Source organism: Pseudopodoces humilis, chromosome 11 (assembly GCF_049639895.1).
Source record: "Pseudopodoces humilis isolate 2021_Gansu_Grassland_sample_001 chromosome 11, ASM4963989v1, whole genome shotgun sequence".
In the NCBI taxonomy this organism is placed as follows: domain Eukaryota; kingdom Metazoa; phylum Chordata; class Aves; order Passeriformes; family Paridae; genus Pseudopodoces; species Pseudopodoces humilis.
The window spans coordinates 17,191,213-17,208,045 of NC_142210.1; the positions used below are offsets into that span (position 1 = coordinate 17,191,213).

General features: G+C 40.6%; 1 protein-coding gene across 7 annotated transcripts in view; it reads left to right on the forward strand.

Annotated features, from left to right (window-relative positions):
* MCF2L2 (MCF.2 cell line derived transforming sequence-like 2) overlaps positions 1-16,833 on the forward strand; it is a 155,867-nt gene that overhangs the window by 54,173 nt on the left and 84,861 nt on the right. For all 7 annotated transcript variants that reach the window (XM_088061066.1, XM_088061067.1, XM_005525054.3 and 4 more), the window contains exons 6-13: positions 3,988-4,104; positions 7,282-7,431; positions 8,438-8,562; positions 10,104-10,218; positions 10,871-10,990; positions 11,513-11,704; positions 12,051-12,242; positions 12,651-12,828. In XM_088061066.1, the coding sequence (XP_087917192.1) occupies positions 3,988-4,104; positions 7,282-7,431; positions 8,438-8,562; positions 10,104-10,218; positions 10,871-10,990; positions 11,513-11,704; positions 12,051-12,242; positions 12,651-12,828 (1,189 nt within the window). The remainder of the gene's footprint in view (positions 1-3,987; positions 4,105-7,281; positions 7,432-8,437; positions 8,563-10,103; positions 10,219-10,870; positions 10,991-11,512; positions 11,705-12,050; positions 12,243-12,650; positions 12,829-16,833) is intronic.

The following is a 16,833-nucleotide window of genomic DNA, read 5'->3' on the forward strand; positions in this document are numbered from 1 at the left end:
TGAGTATGAAATGGTAATTTTCCTTTCTTACAGGCAGGAAAATCAAGATATTAGTTTAGTTTGGGATTGTCTTGGATATTTTGAGCCATCCTGGGTATGTCCACAGAGCTTAGAGAGCAGCCTTACAAAAACTAAGAGCATGACACGCCTGCTGGATCCACCTGCCTCCTGCCCAACAGGCTGCCTACATATGTCTGATGCTATTCCAAGTTGCTTAGGGTTGTACTACAGGTGTTCTAAGCTCCTGGGATCTGTCATGTTTTCTGGAGGGGCTTTTCTCCTGTGTTGCAGCCCATCCTAAAAATACCATCTGTGCATGTCCTTGTATAGCCCAGTTTCAGAGTGGGGAAGTTGTCTGCTTGTCCTCCTTGAAAACAGCATCCTAAATGCCAAGCAGGAGAACAAGACCAGAGTTCTTGTCCCATTGGAGATGTCCTTACTCAATGAATTAGGGATCAGTACCTATCTTCAATATCACCATGATCCTTTAAATTGTTTGCAGGTTGTTTGTGTTGTGTGTTTGGCCCTATGACAATATTCATGTCATAATTGGCCCTGGGGATGGGTGGCATTTCCTATCACAGCTATGAGACAGAACATGAGCATTCAAAAGGGATTCCAAGAATATTGTGTGTATTTATTAAGGAAGCATTTGTTCAATAGTTTATTTGAACTATCAGACTGAGAATATGTTCAGTAAAATAGATTTGCTGGGTTAAAGCAACACTGGAATGAGTAGTAACCAGAAGATCAAACAGGGGCTGGAAATAAAGGCTGAAATAACCAACCAGACACAAAAAGGAAATGCAGGATTTATATCACATTTACATACAAATGTGGGTAATAAAACCTCATCAGGTAAATTTCTATTGGAGTAGTGGTTTGATTAGATATCATTAACGAGGATCAAGATGTAGAAATATAAGAGACACAGCAAGGTACATCTGAGACTAAAGTCTGTGAATTCAAAAGGAACACCCAGAAATGTACCCAAGGAACCTCCCATCATAGGAAGTGAATTAAAGCATCCTCAGAACATACATAAAAGGCTGAACAATCTGTCCATAGCAAGCACTTCCTTGAGCTTTGTAGGCTTTGACTTCTTTTTAACAACCTAACCCATCCAGAAGCAACCCCCCCACAGCTCCATGTTCCACACCAACCCTTCTCTTCTAAACTGCTGCTTCCTTGCACTCTTTAGCTGACTGACTATGGCTGTTTTCTGTCTGGCAAGCAGCATGGGAGATGCTAATGCTCTCTTAGATTGGTTTTTTAGATGGATGCTGGATTGCTCATAGGTTTTCTCCTGCAGGAATGCCTGCATGGTGAACACCCATGCCCTGTAGGGTAGCACCATAGCTGGAAACATTAATAGGTTTGTTTTGTGGCTCATGCTGAGCATACCAGGTTAAAGCAAACATTTCATTCTTCCTAAAAGAAAACTGTATGACAGAGTTCCTCTGTGGTTTCAGTGAGGTTTGAAGTGCCAGAAGATTACCAACTTGTCAGCAGCATCTCTGATGGGGAAGAGCTACAAAGCAGTTAAGACTTACTTTTTCAAATGTAACTTCCAATTCAGAATTAGTACTTAGACTTTATGTTCCAGTGTGAGACCCTTTCAAGATGATGCAGCTTTTTGAGCTTTCTGGCTTTGATCATAGCAGAACAGTGTTTCATAACACATTCAGGGAACAGTTTTTCCTTTAACTTTGTGTGAGATACTCACCTTTCTTTCCCATAGTTTCTTCACCAACAAGATCTCATTTCTGTGTTTAAAGACAGGGGTCAAGGAGAAGAGGAACTACTAGAAGTGAAAAAGAATAAAATGAAGGCCTACTTGAGAGTTTTCAGCCTGTACAGGTCCCTGGGGCCAGATGCATCCTCCACTATATTCTTTTATCCAAGTTAGGTTAAAATCTGGATAGATGGTTTTAAGAACTATTTTCATGATGGTTAGGAGGGTAATGGTAATGGGTCATACTCTGCCTGGAAGTGGGCAACAAGTGGAGTGTTGTAGTGGTACCTGCTGGGACCTGCCCTGTTTGATGCCTTTATCAGTGACATGGAAGAGGCAACAGGCTGCACTGGCACCAAGTGTGCAGACAGGAGGAACAGGTGGTATACTCCAAGACAGGGCCACTGGAACAGAAACTCAAGGAATGGACTGAACAGCATATTATTTTATATATACAAAAGGGGCTTTCCTACAACTGGGAAAGAGTTTCCTTGCAGAAGGATTTTCTTCCCCAAGAAAGAACTTATGTTCTTCCCTGCCAACAACGTAACAGCTGTGTTGTTGACAACAATTCACAGTGTAGCCTGACTATCTGGGGGGCATCTCTGCAGAAAAGGACCTGGGAGCTTGGTAGACAGCAAGCTGTACATGAGCCAGAGTGTGCCCTGGCAGCAAAGGAAGCCATCAGCATCCTGCATTAACAGGAGCAGTATGAACAAGAGCAGAGGCAACAGGCTGGGACAAGCACTTGTCCCCCTTCACTTGTCTCCAATTAAATCACACTGAGAACACCCTCTTTATCTTTGGTTCCCCTAGTACAAGGAAAATATTTATCTGGAGTAATCTTGGAGAGCCAAGAAGGTCAGGACTTGCAGAATGTGTTCTGTAAGAAGATGCTGAGGGGACTGTGCTTGTCTTACATGGAAAAGGGAAGGCTTAGGAGGGTTAGTATGACACAGCAGCAGCTTTCCAGTCCCTCCAAGCTGGGCACTGCAGCCAGCTTGTGCATGATGGTAGGACAAGAAATAACTGACACAGAGTGAAACAAGTGCAGCTCTGACTTGACATTTCTCTCCACAAAGACAGGCAGCAGACCAAACTGCCCAAAGAGGTTGTACAATCTCAGTCCTTGGATGTTTTTAAATCTCAGATGGATAAAGCCCTGAGCAACCTGGTTTGATCTCAGCTGACACAGCTTTGAGAAAAAAATTGGAGTAGAGAGCTGAGGTTCCTGCCAACCTGAATTATCTGTAACAAAGGTCAGCTAAAAACCTGTTCAGGTTTGTTCTCAAGGCTTTTCTTAGAGCAGTCCTAGTCTGGAATATGCATCCTCTTGTCTCCATACATCTGCACTCATCTTGTCCACAGTGTTTGCCAGTGCACTTACCATGCTCCGTTGGAGCCTGCTGACATGCAGAACCACTTAAGCTTTCTTTAAATAGGGTCAAGTAACACATTTGATATATTTCTGACATTTATTTAAAATTCTTAGTCATTTGTGCTCAACTTTTAATTCTTCTGTTGCTAAAATCATGGCATATCTTCTAGCTGTTGGAACAACAATAAATGTGTGTTATTTATGTAACCACTTGTGTTGACAAATTTACAGTGGTTGCCAAAAGGTACTGCTGCTTATCTGAAGCTGAACTCAAATCATATTTGGCTTTCTTCAAGCAAGTCTTGTGGTAAGGAGATTCTAAAGTAAAAAAATGGATCTAGGTTTATCTCTCCTTTCTCTTCCATTATGATTTTAAATGGAAAAATTTCAGCGAATTCAGTGAACATGCAGTGACAAAAAAAGTCAGAAAACAGAAAGAAAAATCTTACTCTCCACGGTTTCATTTCAGCACTTCCCTGGATCAAGCGGTTGGTGTTGAGGAAGCTGTTTAACTTCCCTGTCCCTCCATTTCTCTGTAAATAAAAGTTATTTAGAGAATAAATTATTTTATGAAAGTTTGTGTGAGCATTATCAATACCATACTTTTGCTCTTGATGCACAGGCAAAATGATTCAGCCCAGCAAGGAGGAAGATGATGTCAAACCAAAGTTAGTTCAAGAAGATCCGTGTACACATTGAGAAGGCAAAATCTAGGGAAAGTAAACTGTGGCTGTGGCATGAGAAAATGCAAAATGAGAACTGATGGCCTCTGGTAGAACTGCAGTGGTCATATATGTTAGGGCACACCCAGATCCTAGGAACAATGATTGAAATGCTCGTTTCTCTCAGTCCAGTGTGTTTGGATTTGTTTCAGATCATCATGTTAAATTCTGTCTCTGATCTGCATGGCTACATTGACAAGAGTCAGCTGACCCGGGAGCTGGGAGGAACCCTGGAGTACGGCCACAGCCAGTGGATCCATCACCGAACTGTGAGTGCTGGGGCTCTTCTTGCACATCTGCACCAGAGCTGTCCAGGTGACAAATGCAAAGGAACCATTAGGCAGTAACTTTTCAGCTACATTGCAGCCTATGGACTCTGATAGGGACTCAGGGAAAGAGGAAATCCATGGCTCAAACAGAGAAAAGCAAATTCCCAGCAGTTTGTCAAGGGAGCAGTAATTGTATCTCACTGCATACCTGGCCAAGGGCCTAACAGTGTCCTGGTATTCTTACTCAGCAAGGCCTGTGGGCACATTCTCTTGCCTTTTAAATAACTGATGGGATTCATAGGTTTCATAGGTTTCAGCTGAAATTGAAAGTAGGCTGTAGCACTTTGCTGACTTTACAAAGGTCAAAATAAGGTCAAAAGTCTCACTTTAATGATTAATTCTATCCATGCTTTTAAGAGAATAAAAATACTCAGGGCACTATATTTTATTTTTCATTTCTATGCTATACAAACATGCACTCCAGCTAGGTCTTATTTTGGCTAACTGAAGAACAGTTGTCAGTAGGAAGGCAGAAAGACTTTTTTATTCTATGGAGGAAGCCTGTACAGGTTTGATTGTTCCCTTTTTGGGCTGGTTAATGCATTTCTGTGTCTGCTTCAAAACAATATAAACAATTCATTACGGTGCCCAGTTAAGATGACAGTTCACAAAAACCAGACTCCAGACTCTGGTACATTAGCAGACAAAATACCATCTCATTCTTCCTAAGCAAAAATGGGCTAAGCTGGGTCATGATCCTGGAAAAGTAATTAATTTCACAGAGAATTTATACAATGTTTCTACTTGCAAGATTGGTATATTACATCCCAAATCTGATGTGAGCCTGAATGGTTTGCAAAGTTCTGAGCAGCCCTGGGTTTGAGTCTGTTGTTGCTCATGGGTAGGTTACATCTAACCCATAAAAAGAGCTTTTCTCCTTTTATGTCAAAATATTTGACAAAAGTCAAACCACTTTTGTCACTTTCTTGCTATAGTTTTTTTGTGCTTTGCTGTCCTTATAAAATTAAATTTTAGTCTCCTTGAGACCCACCAAATATTTCAGGCTTCTAAATATGCAAACACAGAATCTGAATTTCTTCTAACATTGATTTTCTACATTTATAACTGTGTTGACTATAATGAGGTTAGGGTTGAGATGAGTGAACAGGCTTATGTGTCAAAAGTATCAAAAATATGAAACTGTCCTTGCAGGAAGGAGGAGTGTGAAGAAATGAATCATCTATAAGAGCTTCCAAAGAGCAAAAGGTTTGAAAATATGAAGGGAGATAAAAAGAGGCACAAGAAAGGCTGTATTATTTATTAATGACAGAGGTTTACATAAAGTGATAATACATTGTTTGGTAAAATATGCAAACAAAAATGAGCCAAGAACTTAGGGGTGTAAGGCTATGTAATCCCCAGAGGTTTTGGTTAAATTTGTTGGAAAATTTTTTTACCAGACACAGAGACTTGAAAAAAAATAATCCAGAGATATAACTTAGGTACATGAAATAATTCACATATACACAGGAGAGAGTTGGGGGCAAGCATGCTATTGAGTGAAACAGTGACAAGTTCATGGGGCAGTCAGCCAAGGAATATCTGCTGGATAAGAGGTTGTCATCAGGAAAGTGTCAGCTTCCATGGCACCTTGAAACAATCTGTCTTTCCAGTCTTGCTGAGCTATGGTCTTCATGCCATTTGCTGCTTTTCTCAGTGTTCTCATATCTCATCCTGCCAGTGCTTTTCTTCTGAAAAAGTTTTAAACTCTGGCCAAATGGCAGTGACACAGCAACCTCCTTGCATTGTTCACTGTTTCTGCTCTCCTCTCTTGGCTGCCAGAAGCCCATGGACTTTCTTGCCCACAGAGTGCATTTTGGCTTTCAGTAAATGGCCTTTGGTCATGGATGGCCATGTTTGTGTTGCAGTCAGAAGTGTGACATTTCAGCCAACTCTAATCCAGTAGTTTCAGTGCTGAGAACAGCAGGATACAGCTGCAGAGCACTGAGATAGAGCATATGTGGGTCTGTACTGCTTGTGTTGAAAGCAGACATTAATTTCTGGGGGAAAAGGGAAGAAGGCTGTGAACTCTGCTAGCACTGCTTCATGGGGGGCATGTTTGAGATCACAAATCTGGGCTAATTTCTCTCTTTACCTTTTGAATGGTGATTTACCTCCAATTTGTTTTTCCCAGCACACAGTGTAATTTCATCTGTCATGGTTGCAAACAGTGAATTCCCATCACTGCTGGAGAAAGGAATGCAATGTGCAACAACTGCATAGTGTTTGATTGGGTGTAAGAGCATCCCTAGAGCTTGTTGACTGACTCAGACCAGTGGGGGTATAGATCAAAAAGTACAAAGAATAAAGAGCTATACAGAACAATACGGTCACACCAAAATTTGGGCATGATTGTGAAAAACTTCCCATGCAGTTACTTGATACTAGATATAAAGGTTTTAATCACATATCACAGGTCTGAACATTATATTCTGCTCTGAGAAGGTGGCATTGGTATTTTTAGCCTTCCTCACTTACCTGTTCTTCATTAAAACCACAGATTTCTGACAAGTTTTGTGTTGGTGCACCCAAGTGATAAAGGAACAACAATGTTCTGATGAATTTATGCATTTTTACTGTATTTGTAGTTACTTGTTCTTGTGTTTGTGAACTAGCAGGGACAGATGGGAGGAAGGGACTAGAATGCATCTCATACTGATAGTCAAGATGGAGATGCACATATTCAGAAGTCAGGGAAAGACAGATTACTGCTGAGTGAACAATGGCTGTATAAATATAATGACTTTGCCCTATATATTTTAGTAGTGTTCTCAACTTAAATAAAGCCTTAATAAAATTTTAAAAGCAGCAGAATTTCCCATCAAGCATGGGCTGAGGATCTGAAGTTCCAGGCCTGGCTTTGAAGCTGATATCTTCTGTGATTTCATTATGTCTGCTGAGCTCTTGGAGTTCCCCGTTGGCTCACGGAGCTGACAATATGTGCAGACCTGTGAAAAGGTCATTTGTGATACATGGTTTAATTTGTGACTTGTAGCACATCCACCCAAAAAAAGGCAACGTGACCAGCTTTACAGGCATGCAATACTTGCAGCACAGCGTGCCTAAAGGGCTATGGGTAAATAACCAATCTGTGACTTTATGCTTTTGCTTTTCCAGGCTATTGAAAACTTTGCAATGACAGTAAAAACAACAGCACAGATGCTACAGACCTTTGGAACAGACTTAGCAGAGACTGAACTTCCCAACGATGTGCAGTGCACAGAGGAGCTTCTCTCTTCACACACTGAGCACCACGGCAAGCTGAAGGTGATTGTTGCCCCATGATGGACAGGACATCCAGCAGTGTAATAGATGAGTTCTGATCTAACAAAATTCTCTGCCATCACTTGGCAGTCCATTGTCTGGAAAGCACTGAGGAGGACAGACAGCTGGGTTCAGGAGGTCAATTTGATTCAGCTGTGGAAAAGGACATTTTACAACTTCAGGAATGATAGAATGGGGAAGTGTCACTTCCACTGTGTGAGAGGGAGGAATGGGATCACATCTGGAATAGCATGGGCTCCTGATGAAGAGTTAATCAGAAAGGATGGACTTACATTGGAGCAGAAGCACAACATCTGTGAGGATAGTCAGGAACTGACAGAATGATCTAACTAGATTATGACTGTTGTTTTGTTTAAAAAAAATTTGGGGCTAGTTTAGCTGTGCAGAGTAAGGATCAGAAGTAAATATTACTGCTGTCAATGAATGCCATAGATTAAACACAAGAAAAAAAATACTACTTAAGCTATATTAGCACAACAACAATTTTTATGGAAGAAGTGTGCAGTGGGGGATTCATCATCTGACAAGTTAATGTTTGAGCCTCATCGTCTTTTTATTGCTCATCTTTCATGCTGGGAAAGCACTTCTGTGGATGACTGCTTATAGCTGGTACGCTATGGCTCAGCACGGCACAATGTTCTTTGAGGAAATTCCATTAGGAAGTGCAATGTCTCAGCCCAGTCTTTCGGCTCACAATCTACAGCATACATTCAATTTGTGTAGAGTAATTTATTTTTCAAGTGGCCTGGTCAGATATGCAATCTGCTCAGAAATTTCTCTATTCCTTTTCTCAGTTAAATTTAAAAGATTTAGGTCTCTGCATTTGCTAGCAAAACATACCACCTTTGGTAAGCCTTTATATTTTGTTTCAAGTATTTTGTACTTATGAAAGTATCCTCCTTTTCGATTAATCTGTTGTTATCTAAGAGATGTGAGTGCTGTTAGAAGTAGATACAATTTGGTTTTTGGCTTTTTTTTTTTCCCTCAGGATGAGCTGAAGCTAGCAGTGAAGCAGGGGGCCACCTTACTGACATGCATCCGGGAGCCAGTCACCCGAAGTGCCAACAGCAAACTCAGTCCAGATGAACTGGAAAATGTGGCCACAGTGGAAAGGTCAGTGGAGCTAGATTACCTTGTGCAACTTGCTAATTTACTCCTAAGAGATGCAAGTGTAATTTAAATAACTTAACTATGCAGGATATAAATTACCCCTGGTTTACCTACTCAGGATTTATTGGACAGGTAAGTCAGAGAAGGGAATGGCTTAGAGGATATTCCTTGATTAAATTGTCAAGGCAAGTTCAAATAAGTCCTGAATTTCTTGGTAATTTTTGGTCAGACCACTATCTGGCTGAAGACTGAACATGGGACTCACTTTCCCCATAACATGTATGGCTTCCAAACTTTCGTGTCTGGTTAGAAAGTGGCACCTGAATCTCTGTGAGATGAGAGGGTGGTGTGCTTGTGGGTGTCTGTGGAAACACTGGGGGAGGAACAGATGAAGATGATACCTGAAACATTGTGTGTGTCACAGCTGCAGAGATACACCCAGAGAGAACCCCCTTTCCCTTCCTACAATGCTAGTTATTACCATAAAGCTTTTTGTCACCATGTAGCAGTTTCTGCTGTGCCATGTGATGCAGTGCAAGGGGAAATGCCATGCTGGGGTTTCAGCATGTCTGAATTCACTGGGAACAAAGGTGCTAAAAGTAAAGCTGAGCTGATATTTTTCACCGAATATTTTAAAATCCTTTGAAAAGTCATTCCAAAGGAATTTGTGAATTCATCTTGAATTCAATGACTAGCTTTGATTAAAAAAAAGTTTTCCAGGGGCAGATTGAAAACAGAAATTTGGTTTTGAGAAGAATAGGAAGGAGGTATTGGCATTTGCCCCAATAACTTGATGATTTCAGCACTCACTGATCCTTTATCTGCCCAAAGAATGCCCATCTATTGAAATACAAGATATTCAGAGAACACTTCCTTTTCATTTTTTCTACTTGTTTAAAACTGTTCTACTTTGTAATTAATGAATCATTGAGAAACTGTGAGGATGACTCACTAGTCTGGTGTCAGGTATTTTACTGAAGATATGACACCTTGAGATTAATGTCTTTGCAAATAAATGTTTCATCATTTATACAGAGTAAAACATTGTCCATAGGAGTCATTATGAGTTTCTAATCTATTGTTTTTAATGGACTGGGAAAAATGATTCAGTCCTTGCCTATTTTTGATGGGTGAAGAAAATTAACAAGTTGTAGAGTTCTGCTTTAATCCTTCCATATAATAATAATTGCATCATATTCAATCTGCATCAGTTGGGGATGAATTATCTTTGAAGCATTGGGTGGAAATTAGGGAGTGACAGTGGCCCTTGGCTGCCAGCACATGGAACAGCTCTGAGTCCCTCTTGCACATCAGGAGGCAGGACTGTAACTGCCACAGTAGTTCCATGTAGTTGTCACTCACCTGTCACATTCCTGCCTGTCCTACTCTCTTTTGCTTAAGGGAGAGTTGACACAGAACCCTCTAACATAAGTGTAGGGCTCCTCACCATCTCCCTGCTCTGCCTTCTGCCATCAATTACTGTAACTTAAAAGAAGTGAACTATAGGAAATAAGTACATTCTGTTCATTATAATTTCTTAACAGGTTGTTGGCTCAGTTGGATGAAACAGAAAAAGCTTTTGATCAATTTTGGACCAAGCATCATCTAAAACTAGAACAGTGCCTGCAGCTTCGACACTTTGAACACGATTTTAGAGAGGTATTTCTTTGTTCATGCTGCCTAGCCTTCTCTTGTAAATAAGGTCAAATTCTACCCATACTTAGAGAATACTGGCAGTACAAAAAGGAGGTTGGAAGAGAAGATGTTAATTGTGAAATAGGAAATGAATATTCAAAAATTAAAGTCTTGACAAAGACAGCTTTCAGATGTCTTACAAGACTTGAATAGAACACAGTGAGGAAAGTGCCAGACTGTGAGTCCAAAATGTGGAACACCAACATTTTGATAAATAATTTTGCATTTAGGTGTGAAGTTATCAAAAACAGATTCTTCTGTGATGGTAATTTTCCAATCCCACCAGAGTAAAGGGAATACGGTTCAGAAGGGCCAATTGTCAGCCCAGAGACTGGAGTAATACATATTCTGGAGTAACATAAACTCTGGAGTTACAGATTGTCAAAACTTTGTGGGCCTAATTAGTGAGAACCAGGGAGACTCTTTGAAAAATATTTGATTGATTTATTCCTTGGCTTTTCCATTTTGGAACAAGCTGAAAGACTGAACTTGAGATGCAGACTCTTCTCAATGGTGCAGGTGAATATTTGTTGTAATTTTTATTAGTATCTTGTTATGGGGTTTGGGTGGGGTTATTTTGTTTTGGTTTTATGTTTTTGTTGTTGCTGTTTTTTAGGTAAAATTGACATTGGATAACCTCATGGAAACACAAGCAGGTTTTGTTGACATTGGAGACAGTGTGACTCGAGTCGAGAACCTTCTAAAGGAACAGAAACATCTGGAAGAGAAAGGACAGGTTTGCAATCAATTTAGTATTCTAGCTGGTATAGACATGGTATTCTAGACACTTCTTTGTCACTGTCCCTTTTTTTTGTCCAGACTTTGTCTCACAAGTCATTACTTTAAATTGCAAAACACAGATTGTAATTTCCAGAAGCCAAGGTTGTTCAGACCCAGTAGTTCCATTTTATTACTTGGAAAGCTAGGGGAAAAAGTAGGGAAAAACCTTGTATAATGATGTCTTCAGTATTGGAGAAAGAAGAAGTGGACTCCATAACTTCAGCAGGCAACCTGTTCCAGTGTTTGGTCACCCTCAGAACAAAAAAGTACTTCCTGATGTCCAAATGGAAGCTCTCGAGTTTCAATGTACTCATTGACATTGAGGTTGGCCTTCAATGTAAATATAAAGTAAGACATATCAGCTGTATTAATATTCCAAACCTTTACTTACCACCAGGCTACAGGAAGAGTTACAAAGATGGATTGTCCTTAATATGCATGCCATTCTAACTGAGGCTTTTTCTCATTAATTTCACAGGAACCTTTGGAGAAGGCCCAGTCTTTAGCTCTCCATGGAGAACAGCTCATCCAAAACAACCATTATGCAGTTGACTCCATTAGACCAAAGTGTGTTGAACTCAGGCGGATTTGTGATGACTTTACCAATGAGACCAAGAAAAAGTATGATATTTTGGGAAAGTCTCTTGAGCTGCATAAGCAGTTAGATAAGGTGAGCAAACCTTCTCAGATAACATCTCTGGTAAGGTTCTACTAAAAATGAAGGGCTTTCTAAGCTCAGGTAATTACGATGAAGATAAAAAGTTGAGTTTGGTTTTTCTCCATTTCATTCAGTAAATGTTACCGTGAATATCAGAGCTCTGCATTAGTTCAGCAAGTTCAGTTCTGCATATGCTGATGGGGTGACTTGTGGGCAGGAACTGCTGCATGGTATGAGTAACACTGATCCCCTTAAATGATATGCTAGGGCAAATCTGTTTTTCATAGTGTCAAAGCAACACCTGGCAACCTGGATTTTCAGTGATGGTAAGTCCATCTTCCCCTACTTTTCTTTAAAGGCAAGCCAATGGTGCGAAGCTGGAATCTACCTCTTAGCTTCCCAAGCTGTGGACAAGTGCCAGTCACAAGAGGGAGCTGAAACTGCACTCGTTGAAATTGAGAAGTTCTTGGTAACAGCTAAGGAACACCAGCTCTCCAACCCAAAGGAGTTCTACAATCAGTTTGACATGATCCTCACCCCTGAAATAAAGGTAGAACCCCTCAGATGTGCTCACTTAGAAGTTAAAAATTTCCAATAGCTTTGTCCATGAGAGTGTACTGAACTATACTTGATTCTGCTAAAATATGCCTCTTTCCCTACTCTAAAAGGGCACAGAGGTCAGTATTTGTGGCAGTCAGCTTTACTCATAAGAGTAGTCATGCAACACATATGTCATTTTCTTCAGAGCAGTGCTAGAAACACTGCTTGAATCACCATGAGTGATTCTGATCTGGGCAGAGTGAAACTGATCTGGGCAGAATGCCTGGACTGGGCTGCAGTAAACTGCAGCACAGTGTGATGATCTCCAGCTCTAGTCTGAGTCTGGTAATACAAGTCCTTTCTTCACTTGCTCAGTCCAGTGCTGACAACCATTTGTGTTTGCCTTTTCTTTGTCAAGGCCAATGCCCAAAGAATTGTACAAAAACTCGAAGATGTACAAGAAATGTTTGACAAGAGGCAAGTAAGCCTGAAGAAGCTGGCAGCCAAACAGACTCGGCCAGTACAACCTGTTGCTCCACATCCTGAATCTTCCCCAAAGCGAGCATCACCAAAGATTACCAGACCAGCAGCAGTAGGTAGGCCATGTGCAGCTGCTTTCAGACTCACACCAATGTTTTGTCCACATGGTCATGTTTGATTTTTGTTCTCAGAATGATCATTTGAATTTGATGTGCAGTGTCAGCCTTGTAGGTTCAGCTAGTAAAAATGAATATGAAATATCTCTCACTGCAGCAAGGGTGAACCAAAAAACCTACCAGGTTTCTCTTCCTAAATCTGATCTACAGAGTACATCTCTATACTGTGTCTCAGTGTGTCATGTATTACTAATTCTCAAATACCCAAGCCAGGATGGTCAATGCAAGCTTGCAATAAGAACCTCTTCTACACTGCAAATAATGTAATGTGAATATTTGCCTTTCAAGTGTAATAATTCCTCAGGTTTCAATCAGATATCTGCAAAATTAAGGGTTCATGAGTGAGTAACACTGATTCATTTGTGGAATTTTTGTTTTTCCCCCTCTACTTAGATGTTAGTTCACTTTCTACCTTGTCCCCTGCTAACCATAGAAGCTGAGCATTGCTTGTTTGGAAATTACTGAAAGTTCCTGATTTGAGGTTAGCGTGTGCATTTAACCAAGATAGCTCTTTTCTGCAAAAGGAACATGGGTGAAGCTAATTTGAAACAGTGTATCCTGTATACCAGCCACCCCATGGGGTGCAGGGGGCAGGGGGCAGGAAAGGGCTGTCCCTTTGGAACCCTTAGGGCTGTTCAAAAGGGAAACCTGTAGCAAAAAGCCTTAAAAAAACCCCTCTAACTTGCATGAAGAGCATTCAATAAACTGCTTTCCCAACAGGAAGATGGCCAGTAGCCTGACAATTTTGCTTTCTAGGCATACAAGCACAGTCACACCAATACTGTTCCTCAATATTCATCCCTTCTTCCAAAGGAAAATCATCCTCTTCTCGTTCCCATGCTGGTTTGACATCTGTACATTTTTTCCCTAAACCATGTTATCTGTGTTTCTCATACACAGTTCCTACCTCAAGTTTCAGCTTCTCTTTTGGTTTAAGGCGAGCTGAGAACACAATGCCTGTGAAGAGGTCCTGCTGTGCCGCACATACATCCTCCAGCACTGCACTCCCCTCTTGCACTGGGGCAGTCAGTTTGCTGGAGTTGTGATTTGCCTTGAAAACTGAATAAACAGACTGCAGAACTGTAGTAATTCTTTTTCCATTGCACGAGTTAGAGAAGTGCAGGGAGCTCTGGAGATCACACAGCCCAGTCACCTGCTCCAAGCAGCACTAATGTCAGAGTTCATCAGATTGCTCCCTGCATGGCCACAAGTGCTCAAGCAAAGGAAATTGCAGAAAATGGGGTTATGGGTCAGTAGGTCAGAGCCAGTTAGTTCCTGTCACTGGCAGCACAGTTTTAGGATGGCTTTCACCTACTGTGAAACTGCATCTTCAGGCTAAAAACTAATCTTGCCATTCTGTTTATGCATGCAGTCTCTTGAACTGTTTCCCAAACTTCTTTCTTGTCATTTTAGCACAGTTGCAGATTTTTAAATTAAATTGTTGATATAGATAGAACCTTATAGAACAGTCACTAGGTTATGACAGTGCTCTAAGTTGATTCTTGTTCATACAGCCCATCCCACATACTATCAGCTCTTTCAGAGTCATGAGATGCTCCCTTCCTCTGTCCCTTGAATTACAGTTCATGATTATACAACCCCATATAGGGTAACTCCGTGACAAGGCTTAGCCTTTAATGTCCTGTTGCAAAATAATAGGTAGGTGAAATTTATTTTTAAATGCTGCTTCGGTTGTGAGGAGGTGCAAAGTGCAACCCAGTCCTGTTCAGACATTGATAAGCAGACTGCCATTTCATTCAGATTCTTGAAGGTGACTGACCGAGAGTACCTCAGAAGTGCCTATCTACAAGTACCTACAGCTCATCCAGGGACTCACAGTCAGTGACTTTAACAGACTTTAACAGCCATGTGTATAGGCCCTTTCCCTCAGAATGCCAAAGCACTTGGGAAGTACTGGTAGGTTTTTAACCTCTGTTTTTCAGAAATAAAACTGAAGCACAGATAAACCGAGGAATTCACCAAGATGTTTCACAGTCTTACGCTGAAACGTGTCTGAGAATAGAAACAGGGACACTGAGTCCTACTCCAAGGCTTAAAATGAGGCTGTGAAATTCTGCTCTTCTTGAAGCTACCCTCTTTTGGACTTTCCTCTGTGTCCTTTCTTCACATTTATGGCATCAATGCACTATCAGCACTTACTTATGGGGAGAATTTATTGAGCAACATCTTGAAAACCTGAGAGAGGCTTAGAGCACCTTCTCAAAACAGGTTTTGTAACTCATTTTTCATTTGTTACCCAGGACATACCTGAATGCTTGCAAAGTAGAATGCAACAACAGGGAAATACCATGTTCCTAGACTGTGTAAATACAAAGGCAAGCAAAGGCAATAAAATGTGGTAAACAGAAATAGAAGACCAGAAAGAAAGGCTTTTGTCCCCAGGCAGCAGAGTAACAATACCATGGCAGCACTGGGGTGGTTGGTCTGTGAAAGGAAAAGAAGTTACATTTGTTCCAGAATAGATTTTGTTTTGTTCTTCCTTGCTGACTATCCATTTTCCTAACAGGGATCAGTAGGGAAAATTCAGTCCAATTCAGGGTGCTAATGGAAAAATCTTCACAGATATGGAGGCTCAGACATTAAATACTCCATTATTGTAACTGTCAGTCTTTCCATTTTACATGGACAAATACATAGGCAAAGATGGATTTTCTGCACACAGGCACAGCTGATACCATGTCTGAGAGAAAAAGCAGGTTTCTGTTGGGGAAATGACTGTCACAGTTTCATGTCCATATTCTTATGGCTTCTGGTGAATCTCAGCAATCTTTTAGCTTAGTGAAGGTTAAGAAAGGCAACTGAGTTGACTTTCCTTCAATCAACACTTTTCTATGGGTCTGGAAACTCTGAAGTAAAGTTTTAGATTATTCTCAGTTTTGCTCGATGCTTCTGGTTTTACAAGTGGACTTCTATATTTTGCGGGACAGGCTCGTTCAAGACTGAAGTACTAGTTCTGGAATTATTATAATGCTGAAAAGTCTGTGCCAGCTGTATTTGATGCATGTTTTAGCTGTGAGAACTTGATTAAATATTATTGTCAGATCAACCCTGAAAAGGCAGAAAACTCTGTTGACCTTTTTATGATAAGAGCCTTGAAAATATTTAAGTAGCATGTATGACACCTTATTTTAAGGAGAATTCTGTTTTCTCCCAATGGAAGCTGCTTGAATACTGCTGAACGGCTACATTTGACCCTATGTCTGTTGGGAGGAAAGAAGTGGCACTTGATAGGGAAATATTTTTGCTCTGATTCACTTCTGAAGGCATAATTTTTTTATGATTTGACTACATGTTTGTTCTCTGCATTTCTGTGCAAAACTCTTAAGCATGGAGTGAATTAGAATAGGTCCACAGAGTCAAACCACAGAGTCTGTCAGGCACAATGAGATGAACTACAGAACTGTAAAGGATAATACAAGCTATTAGAGATCACTGCAGTTAGCATTTATCTATTTTAATTTGCTTGTAATTCTCCCAAACTCTTACTCTTTGAAATGAAACTTTCCCAAAGGCTATTCCTTCAGCCTCACACGCTCTTGGAAAATTTCTGTAAAAGATGATTTGGCCATCTCAATGACTGTGGTTAGGAAAAATGTCTTGCTTTAGTTACCTTTCTGGCAAAAGTTGGAACATGGCAGCAAAAAGTGCTATAAAATATTCACCTGGAGAGCTCTTTGTGTGCAACATAAATGTGAAATACAGGAGCAGAGATGTCAAAATTTCTGTGAGCTTGTTAAACAAATAACATGTTTAAGAGCACATTGCACATACAAAATCCATGACTCACCATACAAGCATCTTAGAAGGCCAGCTTGGAACACAAGATTCATAAGGGGGGAACACGGCTGGAGCCTCTTCAGTTCTTTAAATAATAAAATTTAAGCTGGTTCCATCTCAGTTAAATGTATACAACTGCTCATTGGA